Genomic DNA, 23,838 nt, shown 5'->3' with positions numbered 1-23,838 from the left:
GCCCGTTTGTCTTCCTCGTTCCCAGGCCGCCACCTGGCCCTGTGGATACTGTTTATTGCCCCCCCGTACAGTAGGAAGCTCCCCCCATTAAAGGGCCCTCGAATTGATCAAAGCCCTCACCCTATGATATCCGATCAACCCCACACATTCCGTGAATCGGCGGAATGTCCAGCTGCGCGATAATCATCACCTATTGTGACCGGGGTGGGGACTTCAACTGTAAATGTGTGTGGGAACGGGCCTGAAGGGGAGATTCCGGGGATGTCCTTTCATACTTCAAAGCATTGCAAGAATGTGTTACCTGCAATAAAATTCATAAACTTGTGTATAAGAGGCCAGGCCTCAGAGATGCGGTTAGAGCACCTCGTGACGATACTGGCTGTCCGAACTGATGTGTTCTCCTCCGGAGAGAATAAACCTTGTTTCCTGCCTTCCAGTCTCCAGCGCCTGCCTCTTCATTGATTAATATTTTGTGGGTTAAAGAGGCGATACCGCCGGGCAAATATTGGTTGTCCTTGACCTGTTTTTACAATTGGCGTCCCAAGCGTGGGGCCCATCAGCGACACGTGGATCCAGTGGGAGAGGTCCTGACGACAGAGTGAACGACTGCAACGATCGGGAGAGCTCTTGCCCAATAGACCCTCGTCTGGCAGCCGATCATCCGAACTTCACTGGTTCCGAACAGACCTCTCTCGAGTGATCTACGGTCCTGACTGGGAACCATCAGGAGTGCCGCGAGGAATACGAGGAAAAGAGGACGATCGGGCGCTGGATTCGGAAGATAAGAAACTGTCCATACGGTCCGGGTAAGGTCGTGTAAACACGACGAATTGCAAAATGATTGTTTGATTGTTCGGAAAATACTAGTATTACTCTTTGTTGACTTGTTTGGAGATTCACTGTCTGCAAACGGAGAAACAACAGGCTCTCTCTCTCTTTGCAAACAGTGAAGGATAGGTAACGCAGCCATCGTGCCTATCTTTCTCCCCCACTGATTGATTGTTTGAACTCTCGGGAGATTTCCCTCTCCCACACTGATTAATTGTTTTTGACCCCGAACTACTGTTCGCGGATTGTTTTCTGGAGATTCTCTGTCTGCAAACAGGAAAGAACAGGTTCCTCTTTGCAGATAGTGAAAGGGTAGAGGACGCAGACCTTTTGCGGGCCTACTTATTCTCCCCACTGATTGTTTATTGACTGTTTGATATTGGTTCATGAGGTATTCACTGCCTGCAAACAACGTAGAATAGAAATATTCTGTCTAGTCTTTGCACGCAGTGATAAGATAGGCAGTGCTGACTTTTGTCCTCGTTGTGAGCCGTCATGTCTGTCTTCTCCCCACTGATTGGTAGTTGGTTCAGCCCGGACCGTTTATTAGAGGTGGACCATCTAGCTCCGCTGGAAGGCACCCCTAATAAAGACATGTTCACAAAGTATGGATTAGTTACCATAGCCTATAGTAAGCTGTGGCACAGGTATACCAAAGAAAATCAAGAGAAACAGTGGCCACTGATAGGATCCTTCGATCTTGATAAAATTGAAACGTTAGAAATAGCCCTTTGTAGTAATAAGACAACGCCTATTATGCTCGACAGTCTCGGTATGTGGCGCAAAGAAGCAATGCAACGAAAGAAAAGAGACGAAGTCAGAGTAGGTAAAGAAACGCGACAGACAACCTTCCAAGCATCTGGTAGGCAAAAGGAAGGGATAGCGGCAACACGGTTCCAAGGAGTAAACGCAGGAAGGGAACGGTGTAAAGGGATATATCGACAGGACAACCCTAAGACACAACGACCCGAAAGTAATCCCCCGACACTACGAGCAGGACGACCAGACTTAGGGCAAAACCAATGTGCTTTTTGTAAATATTCCGGGCACTGGAAAGCCCAATGCCCGACTCTACTGAACGAGGGTAAGAGCAGAGGGCCGACAGAAATAATAAGCCGGCAGAAAGGGAAAAGGCGTGAGACAAAGATGAATCAGACTGACACGGACAGGCCAGATAGAACCACCACGTTTGATTATGCCCGATGGCACAGATTTCGCCAGACCGATTTCAGCGACATGTTTGAGTCCTCATAGATCGAACAACGCTAAGACGGGAAACCCAGTCTAGCTCTAAGTTACCCGGTGACGAACCCCGTACTACCGCTACTGTTCCCTAACACAAAAAAAAAAAGCCACCCTTTTCGGATAACCTACAGAAACAATACACAGAGTAGTCTCGGGCAGATTAGTATACATTCCATTAATAAACTCAAACTTCGTGTGCAATGGGACTGATTACTCTCTGCTGCCCCCCCCACTCTGTAAAAAAAAAAAAAGGAGCAATTACAGGCCTGCATAGACAACCCCCATTACCCAGACATGCCTGTCCAAACAAAATACCTACCCCCACTCCGGAAGTTCCCGAAATGCCACAGGTCACCGGTCACGCCCATCCGGAAGGCGAAACACACAGCACGTGTGGGGCGGAGCCTGCTGACAGCCATCGATCGAAAAGATCGCCAGTGTAATGTCCAGGAGGCACCACGGGCCCGGCATGAAATGGCCTTCCCATCCCCTTCTTCCTGGGGTGGCGTCCCCCGGGCCACGAGTAGGGAGGGGGCGGATGCAGATGACCCCCTCCCTCGTATCTCCTGGTCCGGCCATCACAAATACCTCCGCTGAAACTGGTACAGGGTGGGCTGGGAGGGAGAGGCGACGCGAACGAGCCTCTCCCACCTCCTCGGATAGGAGGTTTCCCAGCCCCGGCCCGGCGCCGAAGTCCTCCAGCCGGGCGGCGCCCATACTTGCGCAGCACAGGACATGCAACGGCGGCGCCCATACTTGCGCAGCACAGGACATGCAACGGCGGCGCCCATACTTCCGCAGCACAGGACATGCACCGCAGGCGGCCATACTTCCGCAGCACAGGATATGGGATGGCGCCGGCCATACTTGCGCAGCACAAGACATACGATGGCCCTCAAGTGTACTTGTGGAGCACGGGATGTGGGGTGGCCATCATGTATGCCCGTGAGAAGGGGCGGCGTGGGGTGCACTGGGAGAGGGAGACGGCGCGAACGAGTCTCCCTCGCCCCCCCCAGGTGGGGGCACCACAGCTGCACCCTAGCCGAATGTCCTGCTCCTACGGCACGGTGTTCCATTTTTTTACCCCAAAGGGCCTCTTCCACTCTTGCAGACTCGACGAAGGGCGGCTGCTGCAGGCCTCAAAATGGCGTCTGGGCCCCCTGGAAGGCGGGTCTAGGCCGCTAAAGTAACTCTGACCAGCAGTGTAACTCGGACGCTTGCCCACCGGGGCACGAGCCCCCACCTCCGACAGCATCCCCACAGCCTTGAAGATTCTACAAAAGTCCCCGGAGCCCTTGGCCCCTACAGGCTTCCGATGAGGAACAACTGCCTTGATCGCTAACGAAATAACCACGACATAGCCACCCCTTCTGTTAGCACGAGTTTTTTTGAACTGCCGAAAAGGACTCTGGTCCAACCGCCGGTTGTGGGAAACATTTTGTCCCTGATGCTACTTCCGGACTAACCCGGCCCCGCCCAAAATGGCGCCGGTGTCAATGAGAACTTACGAACACCTCGTGGTGTTTTTAGCTAATAAGACTTGATGTTCTGAGATATGTATATGATCCTTTGTACACTTGACGAAAAAGAGGGAGGGTTCACTCGACGAACATGTAAAAGGACCCTGTTAAAAATGTTGGTTTCAATGTACGATTTATTATGATATTATTGTAACTGATACATAACCTCGCTTGTGACACACGTCCACGGTATGCATTTAGGGAATTTGATTGCAACTAGTCTGACTGTGCTTCCAATTATGAAATGAATGCCCCTTGATCCCTCACCTATTGATAGACCTTTTTAGTTTCCTGCAAAATGACTAAATAAACCCTTTTAAATGCTTTTAATACTGCAAAATAGCCCCCCCTTACTGTACGTGCTTCAGCCACCGCCGTGTCCGGCCAAATACGATTGCACTCTCATATCTACATGCTGAACGATTGTGCAAATAAAGGTTTTTCAAACTATGAACAGGTATTGCATGTTTTTTTAAATATGGGATCAGCGGGAGAGTTTTTCTGTGCACCCTGCTTTGTTCTCTTTTTAAGGTTATTAGAAGATGGTTGCTCAGCCCCGGATGGAGGATCGAATCTAAGACACGATACTCTGCCTCCAAGTATGCGACTGGCTCAGGAACTAACGCATGGAGAAGGACCTCGACTTCCGAGGACGGGTAAAGTGAAGCGGTGTAAATGATAAAATGTTATTAAGGGTCGGCACTCAAAGGTACTAGGGAACAGAGTTGGCCGAAGAGCTGATATGCCTTAAAACATCACAGCGTTGGAAAAGATTTAAGGACCCCGATAGCTAGATACATCTACCAACTAGATACCTCGCACTAAGTGCCTCTGATTTTTAACGTTTCCCTACACACGGCCTATAAGGACACACTGCCCCCCCCCCCTGGCTTCAGAAACCAAGACCCCAGGGATTCCATCCCGAGGAGATAAGACGAGTATGTGGTAAGTAAAGGACTTTCGTGCCCATGCATTTGATATGCCCGAATGTTGTCCCCCTCCCTTCCCCTCTTTTCCTCCCTCTACAGGTTACATTGGAATCACGACTGAGGTATGGTGAAGATCTGAAGCCTCGCCATGTCTGTTACATGAAGCGGACTAACGCTGCAAGGTGGCACCTAAGCACACCCACAAACTGCTCTTGTAACGAAAGAGCCAATAAGTTGTATGATATGAGGAAACACGATCACCCCTAATCCGTGTTGCGTGAATGGACACATGTCACGTATGTCTGAAACTATGAGAAAATGTTTTTATGCGACTGAAGCGTTGACTTAACTAGTCAAAGGACCGAGAGTGCGACACAATGGTGCCTTTTACTCAATGCATGTCCCCTGTACCCGGCCTAATGCTCGTCCGTCCCAAACTGCATGCTTTCGAAATTCTAACACAGACTCATAATGTCTCATGTTGTGTAATGCGCTGAATAGCCTATCTTAATACACGGCCACTCCCCATGTCGCACGTGTACTATTTAGCCTATTGTTGTGTGTGTATGTATATATATATATATATATATATATATATATATATATATATATATATATATATATATATATATATATATATATATATATATATATATATATATATATATATATATATATATATATATATATATATATATATATATATATATATATATATATATATATATATATATATATATATATATATATATATATATATATATATATATATATATATATATATATATATATATATATATATATATATATATATATATATATATATATATATATATATATATATATATATATATATATATATATATATATATATATATATCTCTCTCTCTCTCTCTTTTTTTTTTTTTTTTTTTTTTGACCGACTAGCACCTAATTGGCAAACCGCCACCCCTGGTGCACCCCCCAATTGGCTCCAACTACCGCAAGTATTTGCACAAATTTGTCTTAAATAAAATCACCCTGATGCCGTGTCACTACCTCTCCTTTCTGCTAAATATTGATGAAACCTAGAATTGGCCGGAAAGGACAGGTAAGACGACTGAGGTTCCCTAATCTGACCCGTAATAAGGGAACTACAGGTCAGTGGCTTCTATGATAAAAAAGATGCCTCAGATAACGCGACCCCCCCGTCCCGAAGTGTCTCAATACCCAAACAGTAAAAGTGATCGAAACATCCCCATCTTCCCAGAACGCCCCAGTTTTGTATCAGCTGCCCCGGACGAGAGTTTAAAAAATGTCCCTCACCCCCGGTTGTAAGAAATGGGTCGACTTGCAACTAACACAGGCCAGCCGTTGTTCCTAGAAATGATTTGTTGATGAGCAAGCTACAGAGTTTAGAATTCGAGAAATGTCACTGAACGCTTACCAACTGAACTGTGGCCTTCTGCTAGATAACGCCCTCGTGACACAAAGCAAGACGATAGTCCCTCACCACAGTTTGCTATGTTCCTAGTTGTTTTCCATAAGACCCCGGTCACCCCAAGGAATGAGTCGGATAGTTATCGCAAGCCCCCGGTTTTTTAATGAAGTAGTCAGGTTGTAAGAGACTATGTAAGAATTAGAATGATGGTTGCAAAGTTAAGATTAGACCGAAATGAAGAAATGGTTGCAATAAACCCTGTTAAAAGTAAAATGTTCAGCTGAAAGGTAGGATGCATTGATAGAATGGAAAATTGTTTAGCCTATGTTCGCTCCTCAGAAAGATACCTATCAGACCATGGTGATAGCACGTTGCACTTTTTCGTAAAATATAAGGCCCTGGAGAACGGTATAGCTTCGTAAGGCTCGTACTAGGAAAGTGGGTCTCTGCCAGAAGAACTGACGTAACTGTAATAAACAAGCCCATCATCAATTATTTATATGTTGGTTGTGAACCCCAATGTAACGGATGTTTCTCATTTGCTTGGAGCTGGGAGAGAAATAGACTTATGTGATTACCTTCCTCTGCCAATTCTCTAAAGACTGTCTTTTCAAACTCATTTAAGGGTACCACTGTCGGAGGAGAGAGAGACCGGATGTGGGAGCACGCGGCCTGACTACAGATCGTGGAACATCTGCGACATTGGCCAAGGCGAGACCGTAAGGAGTCGCAGGACGAGGCACTGTTTCCGACAAAATGAGAGGAAAGGGCTGACCTGATGCCCCTGCTCGATGATCAACATGTGCCGAAAAGTCCCCGCTCTCTGAACTCGGTCATGGGCCCACCTACCTAAAATTTTCCGTCCCCCTGGTCTGTTCCCGATCTGGCCCTGCTCCATCCCCCTTTTCCTCCGACCTACCCTAAAGACTACTCACACACCCCCCTTCTTCCACATGAACTCTTTGACAATCGACTCAAAAGGACACAGGGCGAAAAGGACCTTTTTGACAAGGAAAGCGAGGAAAAGGTCATGCCCTGCAACGCGGGACCTAGAATAGAGCTGGACACGTAGCTCCACCGCCGGTGCTCCACAGTGCCAACAGAAGACGACAAAGAATGCTGAGAACTCACTAATAATGGTCCATGACAATAGGACTTCACCTTCGAACAATGACACCTCTGATTATCGTTTTTACTACGTCTCATTTCTCTCCCAGCCACCATTGTATTGATTATGCTCCAACCGAATACAAAAAGAACTCACATATGTAATAACCTATCCGTTCATATTCCGAATGATTATAAGCATCTATGAAATGTACCCAACGCTCTCACTACAGAATCGTTTTTGTCCGATATTGCATTACTATGACTTTCCTGCAAACGACCTTATCGATAGGCCCGCCTCCTAAGACGAAAGATTTTAAATGTAATGTTTATAGCTCCTTCACCTGGGTTCCTACTTCTTTACTTATGACCGCCACAGTAGACATGGATAGGAAATAGGCCAGCAAGATGTCTTGGAAATGTTAAAGGGAGGACTGTGGAAAATTAGTACGATTTGGTAAACATTATCTGCGCCATCTTGCCTTTTCCCCTGATGCCACACTTTTTGTCATACGCACCCGCCATTTTAGGTGCCTCGATCAGAACCACCCTCTGCACACCACTGGCCCCCAGCACAGCCCTTCGCCCTCACAAGCCCCCACGCACTGGCCACCCCCCCCCGCTCTCACATGCCTTGGGTCATAAACCCCTCTTCAGCGCAGCTCTGCCTCGGAACCCCATCCTGTTCCCAGCGCAACACCTCCCTTCACTCCTTTCATGGTCCCAGGCCCTTTGATACAAACCCCCTTTCCTGCGTGCCCGTTTGTCTTCCTCGTTCCCAGGCCGCCACCTGGCCCTGCGGATACTGTTTATTGCCCCCCCCGTACAGTAGGAAGCTTCCCCCATTAAAGGGCCCTCGAATTGATCAAAGCCCCCACCCTATGATATCCGATCAACCCCACACATTCCGTGAATCGGCGGAATGTCCAGCTGCGCGATAATCATCACCTATTGTGACCGGGGTGGGGACTTCAACTGTAAATGTGTGTGGGAACGGGCCTGAAGGGGAGATTCCGGGGATGTCCTTTCATACTTCAAAGCATTGCAAGAATGTGTTACCTGCAATAAAATTCATAAACTTGTGTATAAGAGGCCAGGCCTCAGAGATGCGGTTAGAGCACCTCGTGACGATACTGGCTGTCCGAACTGATGTGTTCTCCTCCGGAGAGAATAAACCTTGTTTCCTGCCTTCCAGTCTCCAGCGCCTGCCTCTTCATTGATTAATATTTTGTGGGTTAAAGAGGCGATACCGCCGGGCAAATATTGGTTGTCCTTGACCTGTTTTTACATTTCGTCCTCTTCGTACTTTACCAAGGACGAAGTAATAGAAGCAATTGGGTCAACATCAAGGGGGAAAGCGCCGGGCCCTGACGGCATTCCAGCTGACCTTTATAGAGCAGATCCTATTTTATGGTTCAAAATCTTAACTCAGGTTTTTAATGCAGTTGCCCAGGTTGGCATTCCCCTGTCTTCGGCCAAAGCAGTTATTATTCCAATCTTCAAAAGGGAGCCAGAGATGACCCGGCCTGTTAAAGGACAATATCTCTTTTGGATTCTGCGGCCAAAATCATGGTGAAAGTTGTCCTTGCCCGCCTAAATAATTGGTTGGATCAAAATTCTCCCCGTTAGCAACCATCGCGGAGGGCCACGGTATCCACCTGGTGTCCTACGCCGACGACACGCAGTTGGTCGTCTCCCTATCTCGCTCCCCCGGCCTTGCGGCGGACATCTTCAGGAACTGCATGCAAGATCTTGCAGCCTGGATGTCCGCACACTGTTTAAAACTGAACGGCAGCAAGACCGAGGTGATCGTGGTGGGGGGCGGGCCTTCTGCGTGGTCGCCTGCGTGGTGGCCATCCTGCCTAGGTGAGGCCCCCACACCCAGCCTGGAGGCCAAGAATCTTGGCATGTGGCTTGATAATGACCTTGCCTTTGGCCCGCAGGTTGGCCGGGTGACGGGGGTGTGTTTCGGTGTCTTGAGAACTCTGAGGAAGGTTCTAGATCTGCTCCCCATCTCGGCTCGTAGGACGCTGGTGCACGCCCTGGTCACCTCGCGCCTGGACTATGGTAACCTGCTTTATCTGGGGGCTTCAGGCAAGGTCATGGGGCGCCTTCAGGTGCTCCAAAATGCCGCAGCCAGGCTCGTGCTAAGACTCCCGAGAAGGTCTCCCTCTAAGCCCGCTCTCCAAGTTCTCCATTGGCTTCCAATGGAGAAGAGAGTTGAGTTTAAGGCCCTCTCTACGTGCCATCGCATTTTGAGTGGCAAAGCCCCTGTGCCACTTCAGAGTCTGGTGTCCCACTATGAGCCTACCCGCAATCTACGGTCCTCTCGGACGGGACTACTTGTGGTGCCCAGAGTTAGGAAGGCACGGATGGGAGGGAGGTCTTTCAGGTACCTTGCTCCCAAGTGCTGGAATGCCCTGCCCCTAGACCTCCGTCTTGAGCCATCAGAGGCCCTGTTCAGGAAAAAATTAAAAACTCACCTTTTTAGCAGGTAGCACCTTGGGAAGGGGGGGATGGCAACTGCTCACTTACTATAGCGCGGGGACACGCCTTCTGGCGTCACCAGGCGCTTTAAAAATGTCCAAATAAATAAATAAAATAATATCATCTCAGATCTCCAATACGGTTTTAGGCAGGGCAAAGGTACCGTGGGTCAATGTCTCAATCTTCATTTAATAATTGGAAAATACACGGTCGCTAAGCAGGGGGACCTGCATCTGGCATTTATGGATCTAACTTCTGCCTTTGATCTTGTCAATCGATCAAAGTTATGGGCGACATTGCATAGCATGGGCTTAGATGCAGATTTGATTTCCTTCTTGGCGGCCATGCATGAGAATTCTACAGCTTCTGTGCGTTATAACAAAGATGGCAGTCTCACAGATTTTTGGCCCATCAAAAGAGGGGTGAGACAGGGGTGCATTCTAGCACCCCTGCTGTTCACACTCTATATCAATAATTTAGGGGCCGCTTTAACTTCCAGTTGTAAAGACGCCTCAAGGGCCGGTACCAAAATGATTCCCGGTTTGCTTTACGCAGATGATGCGGTTTTGCTGGCAAGGACATCAAGAGGGCTCCAAACTCTTTTAAATTGTTTTATTGATTTTATGGACTCTCTAGATTTGGTCACAAATTTTAAAAAGTCCCATTCTATGTCCATTGGCTCAGGTAGAGCAAGGAAGGCTAAATTCTATTGTAAGAATATGGAATTAACAAAGGTCCCCGCTTTCCCTTATTTGGGGCTTCTTTTTGACGGCAGACGCTCATGGGTTACCCAGCGTATGCATAAAAGGAATACTTTAGCCCGAGCCTCTGGGGGCATTGTGGAATTTGCAAAAAGAATTGGCTCTAAACCTCTCCCGGCACTTTTGAAAATGTACAATGCCAAGTGTCTTCCAATGGTGACTTATGGGAGTGACCTATGAGGCTACTTAGAGACGGGTGAAATCCAGGCGGTTGAAAATGGGTTTTTTCGTAAATTACTGTCGGTCCCGGCCTCTACCCCTGTTTTTAACATCCATGAGGATCTTGGAGCTGGCTTCATCTCAGATGAGATCGTGGTTGCACCTATAATGTGCTGGCTGAGAATCTGGGCTCAACCGTCGCCCAATCTAAACCAGCTGATCATACAAGACAGCATTTCGCTAGACAAGGGCCTAGACATACCTTGGGTTTGTTATATCAAGTCTCAAATGGCTTCTCGCGGCTGTCCTGAGCTATTCTTGAGCCCAAGAGCTCTGGGCAAACCAGCGATTAGAGCCTTGAAGCTGCAGTTTTTGGATAGATCTATGCTGTTCAGGGAGGAATGGGAATTAGTTAAATCCACAGTGAGAAGTTTTGTCACATTGAGTATAGGTAGTCAGTTGCAACCATATCTAACATTTATAAATAGGCCTTATCACTTGTTTGTCTTAGTTAGATTTAAGCATAACATGGTTCCCTGGCTACTGGCCTTCCCGAAAGGGTTTTTTAAAGAAGGTTCGTTAAGACCCTGTCCTTGTGACAACTTCTCAGAACAAAATATTCTTCATATGATATTTTTCTGTGAGTTCTACGTCTCGCTACGTAGGAAATGTATTATCCCCCTCCTAAAAGGTCAACATTTTGAGAAAGTCAGACCAGCGCTAGCATACTTACAAATGTTGCCATTGCCCGTAGTGTGCTTTGGGGTTGCCAGCTACATAACAGGCGCTATCAGGTGTACGAATAGGCTCATGGTATCATAGATGGGATCATGTTTTAAATGAAGTTATTTATTTAATATTAAGTGTTTTTTTAATAGTATATCGTGTAAATAGATATTTTTGATAACAGTAGATGTATTATTATGTATTTATTCATTTAGGACATATTGTGTTGTCGTATATGATGGTTTTTACAAATTGTGCAGTACTATGAGATTTGGATTAACAACTTATGTAATAATGAATTGATTGTATTATAATGTCCTGTGTTATGCACTTTGATGGTTTTAATCTAACCGAATAAAGTTAAACTTGACTTGACCTGTTAACAGATACTCATTACTAGTGAAAGAATACAGTAAATAAGGTTTGAGCAAGGAAAGGGATGAATTCCAGCTGGAAAGCCTAAAACAAATAACGCCAGCAAATCAAAAGCAAGCAAATGTGAGTTACAAACCACAACGCCTATTGTGAGCAACAGGCAGAATGCATTCGCAGGGAAGCTTATGTTATGTTCCCAATATGCTGTTAGCAAAAACCAGACTTCTCTGCTGTTTGGTAAGCTTGGACCTAAAAAGTAGGAGAACTGTTTTTCTTACATTAAAAAAAGGAAGGGCATGTCGAGACCCTCAGATCCTGCCCACTTTGACCACAGGTCGTACCCGGAGTAGTGCAATCTAAAGAAGCAGCATATTTCAAAGATCCCAGTTGGTATTAACTACTCACCCAGCTTCAGCGACAAATCATAAAGCTACAAAATGCTGTCATTTGAATTTTAAGGATTAAGATTGCAATATAGTGGCCATAAATTTACGACAATGATCCAATGTTTTTGTATTACAAAGAAATGGTCGACCATAAAAAATCAGCAATAGCTGCTAACAATCATTCTTTCATAACTGCCAATTAGTTCAGTTTCCTACACGCAAAAAAAACTCGGCCCCACATCCTTTCCATCACTACTCACTTTCAAGTTACACAAGTTCAAAGGGGACACCACCTAAGAAACCTTATGCTGCCTGAGAGAATGACGTATACTTGATTAGATAGTACTATTGCCCAATACGAAAGACACCGTCAATGTCACACTACCGCAGAAAGGAAGCGCAGCCCCGCCCCCACTTCCAATCTGTAGTGAAATACCAAACTCTTAAAAGAGCTGTTTGCATGATCACCCAGAGCCATAAAAGCTGGACTTCTGCCCAGCCCACATTGCTTTTTGTTCCAGCAGAAGATCAGGTCCCTCTCACAAGGCAAGCACAAAGGTAAGCGTAGGTTAAGTAGAAACTGTACGGACATAACTGCTATTCATACAAGGTATGCAACAGTAGATTCATAGTGCCTGTATAGGCAGTGTAGAAGCTGGAATGCACGCATGGGCCCCTATGCTCTGATAAACCCTTAGAAACAGATTGTTACAGAAAACCATAAATGTCATACGTTTACTCATACTTTTGCAGTAATTTATGCATTTTGCCAATTTACAGACATTCAAAGCTCATTAACGCGCATTAAAGCACAGAATGTACAATAAAGCATAGGTAAATATGATTAAGAAAAGTAGATCTGCACTTGCTGACCTTCTTCTTTCTTGCTACTTTCGAGTCAAAATGTTTCTCCAGTCTCTAACAACCCCAGGAATATTGCATTCGCTCCGTTACCTCCCTGGACATGGATGTATTCCAGCCACTGAAAGGAGTAAATCTCCAACAGTATCCAGGGTGTAACTCTGCTTCGCAAAATCTTGTAAATACCCACAAAGATTGTGAAATTGAGGTGTTCACAATTTTCCTGGCAGCACTTCCCAAACTTTTTAGAACCATGAGCCACTTATTAGAACAAAAAACGCTTGCAACCCACCTAGCTTTAATGGGCGTGAGGCGGGCAAGTTTTGAATGTAACCAAAGCATTGTGTCTAACTAGGAACAGAGGTCCCTAAGCGTATATTAAAGTAATTAATACTCGGAGTACACAATAATAATGCCCAGGGAAAGTTCTGGTAATTTGTTAACCACTGGTTTACTTAGTTAGTGATTAATATTTCTACGTAGGGGTATTTACCCCTATGGGGCACACCACAACAGGTATCCCACAAACAGGCAAAAAAATGGGTTATGACAACAAGAATTGTATAAAATCAAAAAGCCATCCAGTTGTTAAATAACACTGCAGCACCCAGGACTTAAGTGAGGCGGGTCTGAGACGGGCTCTCCATTGTTGCCCTCACGCTCAGTGAAACAAAATCTTAACTGTGCAGCAATACCGCCTTTCACTGCTTTTGATGTAACTTCAAAGCGACTCGTTACAGCTCTTTCATAGTCTGTACACGAGCACCAGTTACATTACACAAGGAAGCATTCATTTTTTAATTTGAATTATAGGATGCTGAGCAGAAGCTCAGCTCTAGCCCTTACGCGCCATCTCTCAACAAGAACCAAGACATTTTTAATATTATATACAACAAAGGCACAGTTGGTGTTTATTTATCTTATGCAACTAACAACCACTGGCAAAGCCAATAGTTCTGGCTTGTTGTAGGTGTAATGCTACTCTATTATATATATATATATGGATGCAATGACAGATGCAGCAAAATACTGTGCTAAGTAAGCACAGATTTTAAGCTTAAAAGTGTTTAAGCCACGCCCTTAATTTCATCGGCTACCCTCCTTTGGAAGAGCCCCCTGGTTTTTTTTTTCATCCCACTTAAAACCCTGGCAGCACCCAAAAAAACTATTTCACAGATTTGAAGGGGTCCGAGTGATCAGGGCCGGCCTAAGGCATGTGCAAGCTGTGCACCTGCACAGGGCCGCCAAACCCCAGGGGCCGCCACGCCAATATATATCCTTACTTAGATACATATTTGCGTGGCGGCCCCTGGCAGGGATTTGGCGGCCTCGGGCCCCCTACCTACACTCCCTGCTCAGGGCCTCCGTGAGCCTAGAGCCGGCCCTGGAGTGATTCACTAGGAAAAAGCCAGCTTTGCATGATAACCAGTCCTCCCGCCCGGACCGCTCCTGCTGCGACTGCGCAACGGCGCAGTGAGGGGGGCCTGCCATGGTAGGTCCCAAGCGTCGAGCGTAGCGAGCCCTCCACGGTGAGCGCGCGCGCCTCCTGCTCCGCGCGCGCCGCATGAAATAAACTCCTCCAAGTCGTCGGCATCCTCTCCCCGCCGCCTGTCATGAGGTAATAACCCAGTACAGACGATGACATTTAACGATAAAACCCTCGGCTCCGCGAAGCCTGTTCCGCCGTCGCCTCCTCAGGACGGCGGGGCCGTCTATGCCGACCGCTGATCTCGAACGAGCAGTTACTCTATTAGCAGAGCTCGGCTGTCATATCCGCCGCAACCGGGGCGCCGAAGCAATTAATGGCGTCAGAAACTCGTCCGAGGAGGATTTATGACAGGATAATAAGTGCGAATGGAAACATTACTTTCTGGAAAAAAGAAAGACGGAAGGGGCGGAGGAAGGGGTTAACAAGCAGAGCTCTATCCTGTCGGAAAATGAGTCCCAGACGTACACACCTCAACAATGACCGTGCAGCCAATTAGTCTATCAGGTATACCTACAAATGTATGTCTTTCTGTCACAATCCTTGGTTAACATTTTTGCATTTAAGCAGCCTTTGAATTGCGTTCCAAACTCACCCTACATGTGAGGGTTAACTGCGTCAACCCTTAACTTCCGTGTCTATGCTTTGCCACTGCCAGGCTTCCTGGCAAGAATTATGTGGGAGCTTTGTTAGAGTGCCTCTGTCTACCTGGGTATGCCTCACACCCTTATTTAAGTGTGGGTGGCTTTAGTCACTGAGGACTGCTGTCACAAAAACAGGTTAGATTCACAAGTAAACTTCACTACATATTCTTGTTTCTCTGACCCAGTGTTCCCACCCGCCACTGAAAGGCCTCAGCGCCGTCGATGACACCCTGTGAAAAGTGCTTGGGGGTGGTGGTGGTGTTGAACACGTGAGCGGGGGATATTTCAGTATAATGCGATTGAGGACGTTTGTTTTAGGGGGATGTAACTGGCTCCTCAAAGGTCATGCATATACCATAGATTTTGCTCGCCTCTGGTACCCCTGTAATAAAGTGGGGCTAAAAGTACACAATGAAAGTATCCATATGTACCACATATGCAGTACTACTAGGGATCATGAAGTGAGCATTTGCATCCCCTGCACTTAGAATTGCAACTTATTTTCTTCAATGGCTCCAGTCTGCCATTTTTACTGGTCCTCTTCTGAGGAGATGTCGGACTGCTGCATAATCTGCTGCCAGCCCTGGAGATCCTTTCTCCTCTTTCAGGAGTCTATGACAAAAAAAAGCAAGGCCTAATTTCCACAAAGATACGGAATATCTCGTCGCTGCAACAGCATCACAACTCAACCATCTTCTTGAGACGTTTTTACTTTAGTGGAGCTAAATTAACTAATTTTGGCCATGCACTGGTGCTGCGAATTGTTCCCTCCTCCAACTTCTGCCGCAGTGCTATTGCTGATGGTGATGTGGTCTCTTACCGCCTCATGCTGCTGCTGTAGACAGGTTGCTATTCAGCTTAAAACACTCTTTGAAGCAAACCACCGATAACATGAGCATGTAGCTAACACCCAGTAAATACATGTCAACACTTGGAGTGGGGTATTGCCTTCCAGGTGGGTGTGCTGCATGGGTTGCATGCTATGATGGATGCTCCTACTGGTAACCCTGCTAATGGCAGGCAGACACACAATCGTATGTATACATGATATTAAAGCAGCTGCCGTGACGCCTCCTGCAGATGGTGCATTTTCTCCAGTGGAATTAGGTGCTGCTACTCTTATCAGTTTTTGCTTTTTTAATGCTGAGGATTGGGCCGTCTCAAGGCTACTTCTCCGGGAAAGGCTCGATGAAGTCATTGCTGTCTGGAACTGCAGTATCTGTGTCCTCATGTTGAAGCTTTGCTCAGGCTGGGGCTCTATTTGTCACCAACAAAGCTGATGCAGGTAGGGCTCAGCAAAATATGACTAAAAAGAATTAAATGGATTGGCTTTTCCCTGCATTTCAATATCATATACCTCTGAACCACCTGCAGGAAACTAATGGAGCACGGTTGGCTCTGTTCTTTCTAAAGTACTTTTTTTAATAACAAGCGGCAAACTATTCAGATCCTGAACAAAAAAAAAAGATTGAGGATTTGATACAGCGAGAGCGCAATGTAATACTGCATGTTTGAACTAGGACAATTGACATTCTGAAGGAACAGACCACAATGTAGAAAAACCATTAGGAGAAAATATTTGACCCTTACCAATCAGTTCTTCAGTATTCTTCTCCATGAATTTTTCACATAGCCGGATGAATGTATCTGTGTTCTCAGGTGTGGGGCACTCTCCATGCCTGGAAAAAAGGGGAACAGTAACAAGCAGCAACATGTGAAAACCAAAAGCACTTATAGGCTTAATACTTTTCATGCAGGTTAGTGATACTAAAGTCGTTAATCCATAAACAAACGCTACCCACCTGTCCCCATCCGCACCCTTTAAGATTTAAGTCTCATAATTGTCAAAATTCCTCAATTTGGATACATACACTTCAGTTCAATGCTTGCAGTTTTTAAGTGTGGTCAATCTTAGGTGGGAATTGCAGTACGTTGATGACTTGGGGACTTTTGAATTTCAATAGGTTTATAACTGTTTGGCTTTATTCCAAGTTATACCGCAGATACCATCATTTCGCTCTTACTTTTATTATTTTATTTTTCGAAGCATCGGCTATAAATACTACATTTTTTTATTTGCAGATGCAAAACAACATTGACAAAGGCAAAGATCGAGACCTACTAGCTTTGTCAATGCTTGTTTTATGGAAAGGTGAAACACACTTGGTTCATTTTAATACTGCAGGCAGCCAACTGACCATTCTCTACCAGCTAAGGATGCCACTTATGACAGATAATGTGGACTATAAGGAAAACAACTGAAGTAATGCATGTTGAATCACACATTTTCCACTTTAAAGGGAAAAAAAACAAGTTACCACCGGATGTGCTTAGTCCATGTTTTGTCAATGCCGCATATAAAGCCGATCAGCTCCAGTTTCGAGAGACGCAATCACCGATATCAGAGATATCTCTAATCTGATGTTGGTGAGAAGGTGTGAGTTTAAAGAGAGCTCCACCAACCTCCAGAAAAAGATCACTCAAAAAGTTTCCCTTACAATGACCGAGCAAGTAGAAAACCATTAATTTGAAACCACGCAAGATGATTGGAAAGAAGGTTTTCTAGGATTTTAAAAAGTGCTGGTAGCATAGTTAATGGATAATAGGTTTAAACATCTGATGAAATCAGTTTGGATTTTTTTTTGTTTATAATGTGTATGCTTTTTTTCCCAGGACGCTGGCACTGTACCCAATAGGGGACAGAGATTAAACACGTCACTTATTTTACCTGCCAAGGCTGGGGCTAAAACCTGGAATAGATTGCGACATAAAGAGCTTGTCACTAATTTTCTGGTATCCAGATTAAATGTGGTTTCACCGCTCTTTATCTCTTCAGATCAGTCTGGGTTTAAAAAATTGAAAGCGGCACAATATGTTACACTTGCGCCAACGTCAATGGATGAAAGACTAGTTATTGTCCTTCTCTCCCTCAAACAGCCTCGCTTTTGATCCGGTTGGAATTATTGAAATTATTATTTTGTTTGCCCTAAGACTAAAATAAAGATTAATTCCTGACTGACAGCGCTGGTCAGGCTGACCTTTGGAACCAGACAGGCTTTTTTGTTGCTTTTCACCTTATCTTAGCTTTATGTTTTTCCCAAAGTATCTGGATTTAAGATCAGTTACATAAAATCCACTGGGATGCACGTCAATATAGTTCTTTAACCCCTTCGGGGCTAATGACGAGCTGGGCTCGTCATCGCGCTTACCTGTCCTGCGCGGATGACAAGGCCAGCTCGTCATCAGCCCCACCCTCGGGGGAAGCGCTGGCGCTCCCCCCGAGGCTCTCTGATCGTCGTTGTTTTCCTGGGGGCGGCAGTGGAAGAGCTTCCGCTGCCGCCCCCGCCCCCCCCCCTGGTAATCCCTGATGACGTCAGCGCGCACAGCGCGCGCTGACATCATCAGGGATTCCCAGCGCTCGGGAAGCCATTTGCTTCCTGCGCGCTTCAGAAGAAGGTAGGTTTTGGGACTCCGGCGGGGGTTTGGGGCAGCGAAGAGGCATCAGGGGAGAGGAAAGAGATTTTCCTTTCCCCTGATGTCTCTTTGCAGGGCATTTCTGCCTCACGATCGCGCACAGCGTCGCGATTGTGCGGCGGAAATGCCCCCACTAGACACCAGGGATATACTTTTAGTTTTTAGGAAGTGACCCCTTGGGCAAGGGTCACTTCCAGGCTGGCTGGCAATATGTTTTCGTTTTTCTGCCCCCCCTGGGGGGAAATCGGCCCGTTTTTTCGGCCGTTTTGCCCCCAGGGGGGGCAGAAATTCCCCACTAGCACCAGGGATATAGATTTGTACAAAGATGGCGGCCATTTATTTTGTTTACGTTTTTCTGTCCCCCCTGGGGGCAAATCGGCCCGTTTTTTTTTGCCGTTTTGCCCCCAGGGGGGACAGAAAATGCCCACTAGACACCAGGGATGTAATTTTAGTTTTTAGGAAGCGACCCCTTGGGCAAGGGTCGCTTCCAGGTGGGGTCTGAGTATGTTTTCGTTTTTCTGCCCCCCCTGGGGGGAAATCGGCCCGTTTTTCGGCCGTTTTGCCCCCAGGGGGGGCAGAAATTACCCACTAGAACCAGGGATTTTTGTTGGGGCAATGTGTTTGTTTTGGGAAGCGACCCCTTGGGTAAGGGTCGCTTCCAGGTGGACATGATTGTGTTTTTGTTTTTCTGTCCACCCTGGGGGCAAATCGGCCTGTTTTTTTTGCCGTTTTGCCCCCAGGGGGGGCGGAAAATGCCCACTAACACAAAGTTTTTAGGAAGCGACCCCTTGGGCATGTTTGCTGGTGGTGTGTGTGGGGAGTGGTACTTGGCTGGATGGTGTGCGTGGAGCGGTGCTTGGCTGGCGGTGTGTGTGGAGTGGTACTTGGCTGTCTGTGCACGGAGTGCTGCTTGGCTGGCGGTGTGTGTGGAGGGGTACTTGGCTATCTATGCACAGAGTGGTGCTTGGCTGGCGGTGTGTGTGGAGTGGTGTTTGGCTGGCGGTGTGCGTGGAGGGGTACTTGGCTATCTATGCACAGAGTGGTGCTTGGCTGGCGGTGTGTGTGGAGTGGCGCTTGGCTGGTGGTGTGTGTAGAGTGGTACTTGGCTGTCTGTGCACGGAGTGCTGCTTGGCTGGCGGTGTGTGTGGAGTGGCGCTTGGCTGGTGGTGTGCGTGGAGTGCTACTTTGCTGTCTGTGCACGGAGTGCTGCTTGGCTGGTGGTGTGTGTGGAGTGGCGCTTGGCTGGTGGTGTGCGTGGAGTGCTACTTTGCTGTCTGTGCACGGAGTGCTGCTTGGCTGGTGGTGTGTGTGGAGTGGTGCTTGGCTGGTGTTGTGCGTGGAGTGCTACTTTGCTGTCTGTGCACGGAGTGCTGCTTGGCTGGCGGTGTGTGTGGAGTGGCGCTTGGCTGGTGGTGTGCGTGGAGTGCTACTTTGCTGTCTGTGCACGGAGTGCTGCTTGGCTGGCGGTGTGTGTGGAGTGGCGCTTGGCTGGTGGTGTGCGTGGAGTGCTACTTTGCTGTCTGTGCACGGAGTGCTGCTTGGCTGGCGGTGTGTGTGGAGTGGCGCTTGGCTGGCGGTGTGTGTGGAGTGGCGCTTGGCTGGATGGTGCTTGGCTGGCGGTGAGTGGTGCTTGGCTGGTGGTGCTTGTGGAGTGGCGCTTGGCAGGTGGTGTGCGTGGAGTGCTACTTTGCTGTCTGTGCACGGAGTGGTGCTTTGCTGGCGGTGTGTGTGGAGTGGCGCTTGGCTGTTAGTGTGCGTGGAGTGCTACTTTGCTGTCTGTGCACGGAGTGCTGCTTGGCTGGCGGTGTGTGTGGAGTGGCGCTTGGCTGGTGGTGTGCGTGGAGTGCTACTTTGCTGTCTGTGCACGGAGTGCTGCTTGGCTGGCGGTGTGTGTGGAGTGGCGCTTGGCTGGATGGTGCTTGGCTGGCGGTGAGTGGTGCTTGGCTGGTGGTGCTTGTGGAGTGGCGCCTGGCAGGTGGTGTGCGTGGAGTGCTACTTTGCTGTCTGTGCACGGAGTGGTGCTTGGCTGGCGGTGTGTGTGGAGTGGCGCTTGGCTGTTAGTGTGCGTGGAGTGCTACTTTGCTGTCTGTGCACGGAGTGCTGCTTGGCTGGCGGTGTGTGTGGAGTGGCGCTTGGCTGGTGGTGTGCGTGGAGTGCTACTTTGCTGTCTGTGCACGGAGTGCTGCTTGGCTGGCGGTGTGTGTGGAGTGGCGCTTGGCTGGTGGTGTGCGTGGAGTGCTACTTTGCTGTCTGTGCACGGAGTGCTGCTTGGCTGGAGGTGTGTGTTGAGTGGCGCTTGGCTGGTGGTGTGCGTGGAGTGCTGCTTGGCTGGAGGTGTGTGTTGAGTGGCGCTTGGCTGGTGGCGTGCGTGGAGTGCTACTTTGCTGTCTGTGCACGGAGTGCTGCTTGGCTGGCGGTGTGTGTGGAGTGGCGCTTGGCTGGTGGTGTGCGTGGAGTGCTACTTTGCTGTCTGTGCACGGAGTGCTGCTTGGCTGGCGGTGTGTGTGGAGTGGCGCTTGGCTGGTGGTGTGCTGGAGTGCTACTTTGCTGTCTGTGCACGGAGTGCTGCTTGGCTGGCGGTGTGTGTGGAGTGGTGTTTGGCTGGCGGTGTGTGGGGAGTGGTGTTTGGCTGGCGGTGTGTGGGGAGTGGTACTTGGCTGGATGGTGTGCGTGGAGTGGTACTTGGCTGTCGGTGTGCGCTGAGTGGGGTTTGGCTGGCGGTGTGCATGGTCTGGTGCTTGGATGGTGGTGTGGGTGGACTGGAACTCTGCTGGCGGTGTGTGAGTAGTTACTTTCTGTTGGTCACTACACACACTGCTAGTTGAGTGACACTCTACGCAGTCCATCATTTTCTGTAGTTGCTATGTCAGATATGTGGGCGTGTGAAAGTGATGGGCGGCTGGCGGTGTGAATGTTTTGTATGTGTCACACGTACAAAAGGTGTATGAATGTCCTTACTGCCCCTGTGTGATATGGGTACTGGTAGTAGCAAAAGACTGACTGGCACCAAAGTGGTCAGGCACTTTACAAAAATTCAAAAAATTATCCAGTGTCTTGATGTTAAAACTCATCTAATCTCATTTGGTCTAAGCCCTAATTGATGGCCCATCTGGCCGAATTTTAATTTGGGGGGCAAATTTGTGTGTTGTTTTTTTAATTGTTATATTGTTTGTGAAATGTGGTAGTAATTTTTTTTTCTTCTCTATTTTTGTCTTGTTCCAGGCTTTTGCTGTTTGGATTGTTGTAGGTTGCGTGTCTGTTTGCAGCTTGTGTAGTTGCTTGTGCTTGGTAAGTGAATGTATTTTGTACTACTTCTCCTTGATGTTTGTCTTTTTGAAAAAGGTTGTACCTCTAGCAGTTTGTGTGGCTCTGTGTTTTTTTTTTCAGGATTAGTGTTTGATGTGCACTTTGTTTTCTAATGTCATTTCTTTTTTTCTTTCTAGTGGGATTTCATTTCTTTTCGCTGTGTCTCAACAGAGTAGGTGCTGGTGAGTGTAGCTATATTTTGTAAGAGTGAAATTGTTTTGGATTGTATTTATCTTTTAGTGAAAGCCTTACCTTGTTTACTTCTTACTTTGCACAGTGTAGGTTGTTGTTCACTTGTGTGTGCAGTCTTCTTGCTTTGTAAGGATAATGGCTAGTCGCAGGATTACTGCTCAGCAGGTTCTTGGTTTGCTTTTTGAGTCTTCCTCGGACCATGGTTCAGAGTCTGAGTCCGATTCGGACTCCCAGGAAGTGGCAGAAGATTCAGGCAGTGAGTTTTCTCTTCGCATGGAATCATCATCATCGGATGATGACTCTTCTTCTAGTGCTGATGAAGGGCCTATGGTACAGGAGGACATTGTGTTGCCGGTAGTGGGCCAAGAGGCACCTGTGCTGCTGCCTAGGGCCGCAAGGTTTCCTTTCTTTTTACGTCGGCAAGAGGCATGTGGGCTGGAGCCTGCACCCAAAAGGCTTCACATTGCTGTGGTGCGCAAAGGGGCATCTGGTGCTTTTCGTCTTCCTGCTCGTGTAGTGCAGCAAGAGGCATCTGGGGCTGTTAGGCTTCCCATTGGTGTAGAGCGGCAAGAGGCATCTGGGCCTGCTGGGTTTCCCGGTGGTGTAGTGCAGCAAGAAGCATCTCAGGCTGCTGGGCTTCCCGTTGGTGTAGTGCAGGAAGAGCCCTCTGGGGATGCTACGTCTTCTGTTGGTGTTGTGCAGCCAGAAGTATCTGTGGCTGTTAGGCTTCCCGTTGGAGAACAGCAGCAAGATGTTTCGGTGCTGCAGGCTGGGGTGGCTGCTCCCCCCGTTGATAGGGATGGCCTCTGGGTTCCCCCTGGCTTGGTGCAGCCGGCATTGCCAGAGTTCACTGGTGTTCCTGGGTGTAGAGTGAATACAGAGAATTTTCTGCCAATTAATTTTTTTCAGTTGTTTTTTGACGATGTGTTTTTGCAAAAGATTGTTGAGCAAACCAATTTATATGCAGAACAATATTTGAGGGCCAACAGTGCCAGCCTTAAGCCCTATTGTAGAGCAATCCGGTGGACTCCCACCAATGTTGAAGAGATGAAGAAGTTTCTGGGATTAACTTTTTTGATGGGCTTGATAAGGAAGTCATCAATTACTTCATATTGGTCCACTAGTCCCTTGATGGTAACAGCTGTATTTCCAGCAGTCATAAGTCGTGATCGGTATACGCTTCTTCTTCGGATGATGCATTTTGCTGATAATAGTTTAGCGTTGTCACGCGATCACCCTGATTGTGACCGTTTGTTTAAAATTCGGCCTGTCCTTGATCACTTTGTTGATCGTTTTTCTGAGATTTTTGTCCCTGGTAAAGAAATTGCAGTGGATGAGTCTTTGGTGTTGTTCAAGGGCCGCTTGGTTTTTAGGCAATACATTCCTAGTAAGAGGTCACGCTATGGAATCAAACTGTATATGCTGTGTGACAGTGAGACTGGATATGTCTACAATTTCAGGGTGTACACTGGTAAGGAGTCCCGCATTAACCCTCCCGGTTGTCCTTCTACTTTTGGAGTAACTGAGAAAATTGTGTGGGAACTAGGTAGAGGATTATTTAACAAAGGCCATCATTTATATGTAGATAACTTCTACACTGGTGTGCAGTTGTTCAAGGAGTTGGCCAAAGTGGGCACTGTTGCTTGTGGCACAATGCGCAGTAACCGTAAAGGTTTCCCAAAGGAACTTGTTTGCAAAAGGCTTGTGCGGGGACAGTCTACGGCATTGCGATGTGGGGAGCTTTTAGCTGTGAAGTATTCAGACAAGAGAGATGTGTACATGCTGACTACTATCCACGATGAAAGTACTGTACCTGTGCCTGTTTGGGGTCAGGGTGCTGAAGTGCGCAAACCTGTGTGCATTGTAGCTTACAATAAGTTCATGGGTGGTGTTGACAGAGTAGATCAGAGGTTGGAACCTTATGCTGCTCTT

The 23,838-nt window shown here is 47.4% G+C and overlaps 1 protein-coding gene across 3 annotated transcripts in view; it reads right to left on the bottom strand.

Moving 5' to 3' along the window:
• RNGTT (RNA guanylyltransferase and 5'-phosphatase) overlaps positions 1–23,838 on the bottom strand; it is a 1,800,355-nt gene that overhangs the window by 1,610,610 nt on the left and 165,907 nt on the right. For all 3 annotated transcript variants that reach the window (XM_078648288.1, XM_078648286.1, XM_078648287.1), the window contains one exon: positions 16,525–16,613. In XM_078648288.1, the coding sequence (XP_078504414.1) occupies positions 16,525–16,613 (89 nt within the window). The remainder of the gene's footprint in view (positions 1–16,524; positions 16,614–23,838) is intronic.

The sequence above is a fragment of the Lissotriton helveticus genome, chromosome 6 (genome assembly GCF_964261635.1).
Source record: "Lissotriton helveticus chromosome 6, aLisHel1.1, whole genome shotgun sequence".
Classification (NCBI taxonomy): domain Eukaryota; kingdom Metazoa; phylum Chordata; class Amphibia; order Caudata; family Salamandridae; genus Lissotriton; species Lissotriton helveticus.
Note: the sequence above shows the minus strand (reverse complement) of the source record. Positions and strands in the feature narration are given on the sequence as shown.